This window comes from Suncus etruscus, chromosome 9 (assembly GCF_024139225.1).
Source record: "Suncus etruscus isolate mSunEtr1 chromosome 9, mSunEtr1.pri.cur, whole genome shotgun sequence".
Classification (NCBI taxonomy): domain Eukaryota; kingdom Metazoa; phylum Chordata; class Mammalia; order Eulipotyphla; family Soricidae; genus Suncus; species Suncus etruscus.
The window spans coordinates 54,941,686-54,948,678 of NC_064856.1; the positions used below are offsets into that span (position 1 = coordinate 54,941,686).

General features: G+C 33.9%; 1 protein-coding gene across 1 annotated transcript; it reads right to left on the reverse strand.

The window, feature by feature from the left end:
* Positions 1 to 459: 459 nt before the first annotated feature.
* On the reverse strand, positions 460 to 1,407 carry LOC126018220 (olfactory receptor 56A3-like). The gene has a single exon (XM_049780365.1). The coding sequence runs from the start codon at positions 1,405 to 1,407 to the stop codon at positions 460 to 462; it is 948 nt and encodes a 315-aa protein (XP_049636322.1).
* Positions 1,408 to 6,993: the final 5,586 nt, after the last annotated feature.

The window sequence follows — 6,993 nt, forward strand, 5'->3', positions numbered from 1 at the left end:
TCTAATTTTCATAATTAATGAAAGTTATTAGAATACTGTAATATTTTCATAGTTGCATTATATAATTAGGTTCATAACATATAATTAAAAATAACAAAAATACATTACTACATTACTATCCATTAATGCATATAATTTATAATTATAGGTACATAATAGCAAATATATGATTTTGATTTTATTTTACACTACATACTTTGCCCTCCTGAATTTTCACATTTTAAAAAATTAAGAACCATCAATATTGGCAAACATATTTTAAAATCACATCAATTTCAGATTTGTGTGAGAAGAGAATCATTGGAGTTTAAAGAGGAAGGATAGAATCGAGGAACTGTTTCCGAACTAATTTTGCTTTTCTTCTTAGTGTTGTATATCTGAACAATGAATTCAACCTAATTTCCTATAAATTGATATAAGTTGCCTTGTATAAGGCATAGAGAGAACCAATAATCCTTATTACCACCCTTTCCTTAGTAATCTCTGGATTCCTTCCTTGATCTCTTGAGTTCGCACTCCATAAACAATAGGATTGAGAGCTGCAGGGATGACATGGTGGAGGACGTTGAGCAAGACTGGCACATCGTGAGACACTTTCTTCTTCATGGCATGAGTGAGAACAAAGACCAGGAGGATAGTGCTGAAGAAGAGGATAAGGATGAAGTGAGAACCACATGTGCTTAGTGCCTTGGCCATAGCACCTTCTGCCTTGAGTCTTAGCACAGCTCGCAATATGAGGGTGTATGAGAGGAAGATGAGAATGAGGTCAGATCCTAGCAGAGTCCAGCCTCCAGCAAATTGGTAAAGACGATTAATAATAACATCATCACAGGAGAGCCTGGAAACAGACATGTTGGCACAGATACAGTTCTCAATAATATTTCTCCCACAATAGGATAGTCGTGCAGATAGAATGGGAATTGGTAGTGTCAAAAGGACACTCCTGGAAAAAATTAAAATGGTGGCCTTAACTACGAATTTGTCAGTGATGATAGATGGGTACCTCAGTGGGTGGCAGATGGCTATATAACGGTCATAAGCCATAACCACAAATGTACAGGACTCCATCGCAAAAAAACTATTCATGATGAACATCTGTAGGAAACAGGCAGTGAAGCTTATAGATTTGAGATCAAACCAGAAGATGGTCAAGACCTTGGGGATGACAGTGAGGCATAGCACAATGTCCAGTAAGGAGAGGAGGCTAAGTAGATAGTACATGGGCTGGTGCAGAGAGGTCTCTAGCTGGATGGTGACCAGGAGCGTGGCATTAGCCCCCATGGCCAGGAGAAGGAGGACACTGAGGGGCATGGATAGCCAAAACTGCCAGCTGGGAGACTTGGCAAAACAATGCAGGAGGAAATTTGAAACTTCAATGGAGACAGTGCCATTTTGGTGTGCTATCATAGTTTGTTATATATTTCTAAAACTTCCTTTTGGTTATCTGAAAAATAATGATAAGAAAGTTCTGACTCAAGATACCTGAAGGGAGAATAGTTTGTTTTTTAAAAATTGGTAAAATTCATATATATATAACAGGTCATCTAAATGAATTTTTTGTTTAATCATTATGCCATGTTACTAGGATACTCCTATTACTTCAAACAGTAGAGAATATTGGTTCTAATTTTTGTATATATGGTTCATTCAAGATTTATTTTGTATTAAAATTTCTGTTTCTCTATAAGCAAAAGAAGAAAATTATTTAGAGTACTACTGTACTTTCCGGTGTATAAGATGACTTTTTAACCCATGAAAAACTTCTTAAAATTTGGGGGTCATATTATAAGCTGGTATATGGCCTGCTGAAACTTACTTGTTTCAGGGACGAGTGATCTACCCCCTCTACCACTGCTTTATCCCATCCAGCTGCTAGGCATCAACACTCAGTCCTCTGCTTGTCCTGATTAATCTTTCTGGGCACAGAGAGCAGCTGAGTTATTGACCACTACATCTCATCCAGCCACAAGGTATGCTACTTTCCCATGCTCAATCCTCTCTTCAGCTTTTATGGGCCACAGAGGAGGTGTTCTGTCTCCCTCTGGCTGTCCTATTCATCACTGCACCCCAGCCAGCTGCTCTTGAAGGAGTCCCCTCTCCCTGCTATCAATGTAAATCACAATTAAAAATTCACAGTCACTCATTACAAAAGAAAAATGTAAAATGATTGTTGGCACTCCAAAGTCTAGCTTTAGTAAACATTTTATTAACCTTTGAGGGTTTTACTCTTTTTCTCTTACATATTTCATTTCCATTTGGTGTGAGTTGAAAGAGAGATAGTCTTATACAGCGAATATAGCCCAAACCCTATATATTAACTGGTAAATTAGGAGGTCATCTTTTATGCCCAGTCATCTTATACACCAAACAATATGTTACATTTTGTCACAGGTGCGATCTGAGAGGGGGGGAGAGGGGAGAGAGATAGGGGAAGAGGGAGAGAGAGTGATTAGGGGAGAGAGAGGAAGAAAGAGGGGGTAGGGAGAGAGAGAGGGAAGGAGAGGGAGAGAGAGGAAGGGAGAGAGATTCAATCAGATAGAGGACCAGGAAAAATGTCAGGAGAAGCAACAGGACAGTCCAATGAAGCCCTCTGGGAAATGCGGCCAGCGTCTGAGATAAATGGCTAGGAGAAACCACCAGCAGAAAGAAACCACCAGCTAACAGCAGCAATAGTACCACACATCCTCCCTCACCCCCATACTCCCTCCTGTACAAAAGCTGAGGTTTGGATACCTGCTGGGAATCTGCCCCTAAATAACAGTTACCAAGGGGCTATTTTAAAGAGATAGACTCCTTTTATGACAATTTTGTCAGTGATACCCAAAATAAGGTCATTTAAATCATGCTAAGTAATTTCTGGAATTGCTGGAATCATAGAAGTTTAAAAGTTAATGTACTTGCCTAACATGCAGAAAACCCTAGTCTAATACTCATCAAATACTCAACACTACATATGGTCCCCTAAATACTTCCAGGAGTAATCTCTAACCACAGAATCAGTTGCAAGCCTGAATATAGCTGGGTGGGGCCCAGAAACAAAAAAAAAATATATTGCTTGATTTTTTTCAATTTCTTAGATTTTATATTTCTGAAATTCTTAATTTCTGGAATTGACAACCTTATAAGGAAAATGGGTATTTCCACAGAGCCATGTCACATTGTTATTTATCAAAACATATGTTATGATTTCAATACTGTGAGAGTTATGAAGTCTATCTATAAAGTATTTTTATCTGCTTTATATTCACCTTTACCATTTTCAGTATAATGAATCTGATATGTATTCTCTTCTGGACACTAGTTCAATGCTGTCATTCTTTTATTTAGACTTTTCCCCATGGTATTCTGCTATATATTAATATTTTTCAAAATAATGAACTGCTCTTATCTTTATTCTCCAAAAGCTAAAACTGCCCACTATTCTGAGAACAAAAGATAACAAATGAAGACTAGAAAGTTAGTACATAGGTAAAGATGCTGCCTTACTTGCTGCAACACATACATATGAGCATTGTTTATACATAACTAACATACTACCAAAAATGAACCTGAGCATAGAGTGAGGAATATTCCTGAATTCTGTCAAACATATCTCCAAGAAAATGATATAATAGTGATAAATAAAATAAATGGCAACAAGTGCTTATACAAACTATCTTGATTTGTATGGGGAAGCTAAAAATAATGCATATTAAATGACAGTACTTAACTTTATATGAAAGACAAAGAACTAAAGTTCCTCCCCTGTCTGTGTTATGAAAATTAGTCCTAAAATGAGTGTAATTGCACAAAACTCAGAGCTTCTTACATTCAACTTTTAAAAAATTATTTAAGCACCATGATTTATAATACGAGAATGACAGGGTAGCCTGTAGGCAATGTTCTAACACACCTTCCACCAGGGTGTCTTCTTCTCCCATCAATACATGTAATACTCCTCTATTCACCCACTCACCTACCCCCTCAATGTCATAGGCTCAATTTTATAGAACAGTTCATTCAAGGCTTATAACCTATTACCTAAATCTGTATATGCAAACGGAGATCTCCGCTAAAGTAGCAGATTGCAGGGTTAGAAGCTATTAGGTTTTTTCACCATGAATTTAAGTACTGCCCTATTTGCAATTCATTAGTATCATTTATGTAATATAAAATTGTATATTTATTTTGAGATCTTATCACATGATCAAATATTCAAGGTTTTATCATATTTAACAAACTAATTTTATTTTCATGTAACAGATAAAGGAATTAATATCTAATAATTTCAAACAGCCATACTATATTTTGTAAGTTGTAATCATAAGTCTCACAGTAGAAACGTGGAATAATTTGTAGGAATTCTATGAACCTAAAAAATTATATATATAATTTATATATGTATATGGTGGTAGAAACAGTGTTTATTTCCAATTGACTTTGTGTTTCTCAAAAGCAGTCCAATCCTGCACATTTGGATCCTAATTTCCTTATCAGAAAGACAAATGCAGTTAGTAAGTGGGCTCTGCTATGAGGAGAGACATGCATTTCTTTGGAGAACAGCTTTCTATATTCTTCCTAATCCTCTGCTTCCTTAGGCAAAGTTTTTTGTCCAACTGCTATTTTATGCAGGGCATTCCTTCTTAAAATGTAAAATAGGTTTACATGTCTGTTTCTTTTCCTCTTGCTCCATCTTATAGTATATAGGTTGTACAGAATGCATTAGTAGAGGCTTTAACAATTTTAAAAATGTATTTCATTTGTGACCTTCAATATATTGATGTAGTTAAAGTAAATAATCTATTTTAACGCTTTAATTTTTCAGAGAAATAAATTGAGGTTCAATAGTATTACATATCTTTTCTTTAAGTTTGAACAGTATAATCTAGGTGTGAGGGTTATAAGAGGAATATTGTATATGTATATTGTATATGTCGAATATACTGTATAATCACAGTGATAAAGAATATGTAGCTTATTTGCCATTATCATAGATTGTTTAAGGTTTTTTTCTCCTTCACCCAATGCAAAAAATAATCTAAATTGTCATTTTCAAGCAGTTTGGAATCTCTAGTTAACTTCTACTTGAAATTTTGACTTCTACTTTCTTCTGCCTATGGACTCACATACAAAAATTAATTTATGTTACTGTGATGGCATTTTATTGGGGGTGCTCATACACCGTGCTTAGGTTTTACTCCTGTCTCTATTTTTAAAAATCATGGCTGTAATCTCTGTGTTTAGTACTCATGAAAGTACTCAAGGAACCATATGTGATGTTAGCAATAGACCAGATTGGTCACATACAAGGCAAGCATCCTATCACTGTACTATCTCTCTGGTTTAATGTTATTGTCACATTTTATCACTTTTCTGGGTTTACTTCTAAATGAAAATATACTAATGGGGATTTAAATAAGAATTATGTATTTTTACTGTGAAAATTTGCAATTCACTTCAGCCACAATAAATATTTAAAAAAAGAATTACACATTCTGATAAAATATTTCCATAACAATATTCTTATTTATTTTCTATTTTACAACTTTATATTGTTTTTGCTCAACTAAATTTTATCTGGTTTACATGCTTTGTCTTGCTGGAGTGCTAGCAAATAAATATTGTGTATAAACAGAATGTCATTAAGACAAAAACTCAGATAAAAATAACTTCAAAACTTGAGCTGATGAATAAAACATCCTCTATATGTCCTGATCACTATGTTTATTCTCTTCAATAGATTCACTTGCGATTTTGAGTAGCTTCTAATTCCAAAATCTTCTACATTAACCTGTTAATTTTGCTTGTTTCTACAGTATATAAGAACTTCAAATTTTTCAATTCTAGATGATACCTATGTTTCCTCTTTTATAAAGAAGCAAAAAAATCTAATAATAATAAGAATACTTCTGGTCTAGAGCAAATTAATGATTACAAAAAAAAGAGAAAAATAAATGGGAAGTAAATTGGGAAAAAGAGATAAACTTATGCCAGTAGAAGGAAACTAGATTCTGAAATAAATACAAGCAGTATATTCAGATCTTAATATAAAAATCTGCATATCTGATATTGTAAACCATTAGTATTTTAATCAAAAGTACAAATTCAAAATACACCCTTTGAAAACCATATATTATGTCAGGGTTGGTCATTTGATCTTTGCTAAAACATCCTTTTATGCTACTCTTTATAAAATTTTTACACTTAATTCTTACAAATTAAAATCTTAAAACTCACCATCTCCAAGAAACTTGTCCAGGAATTTCAAAGTACTTCCTGGAAAAATAAAAGCTTTAATATATGGAAGCAGAGAAAATCTTGAAATGACTTTTGGAAGTCAAGAAGCAATGGAAATATCTGGCAATTTCAGACAAGATTACTTATAGGTAAGCATAGAGGAAATAAAACTCATTTTTTGCCAAAAGAAATTTGAAATTTGTAATTATTTCTAAGGAAAAAAAATTTCTTTTCCTATGTGCTGATGCTTCCTTTTTTTCTGGAATGTTTCTTCCTATTGTTCAACCCCAAATTCATTACTCATCATTTAAAAGCTACTTATTCCAGTAAGTAAAGAAGCACTTGCTTCTTCTTTCCTCCTTTTTCAATTTTAGTTTGTCAACAGTAGCCCTAGAAATGAGATCCTAGAAACTAATTATTGCTGATTTCAACTAAGACAAGAATAAAATACAAGAAAAGTTAAAGGGTAAAGACAAATTTAAGTGAGGTGCTGGAGTGTGAGCTCAGAGTTGGTCTTGTGTGAGTCCAACATTAGTTTAATTCCTAGGACTATATATGGTGTCCTGACCACCAAAATGACTAATTTCTGAGTACTTTCAGGTATGGTCCAAAAACTGGAAAAAAGTTTAGCATAGAAAACTAGTAGCTCAAGGTTTTTATTTCTTTTTATTGAATTTCAAATATGTCTATATCATAGTACTGTGAAGGTACCATTTTAAGAAAGAAAAGTTGGCTATTTACCTAATTTCATAAAACTTAGACTTGTAAGATACATTT

What these genes read in the sequence shown, in the direction of transcription:
- LOC126018220 (XM_049780365.1), bottom strand. Translation starts at nt 1,407, where the DNA reads ATGATAGCACACCAAAATGGCACTGTCTCCATTGAAGTTTCAAATTTC.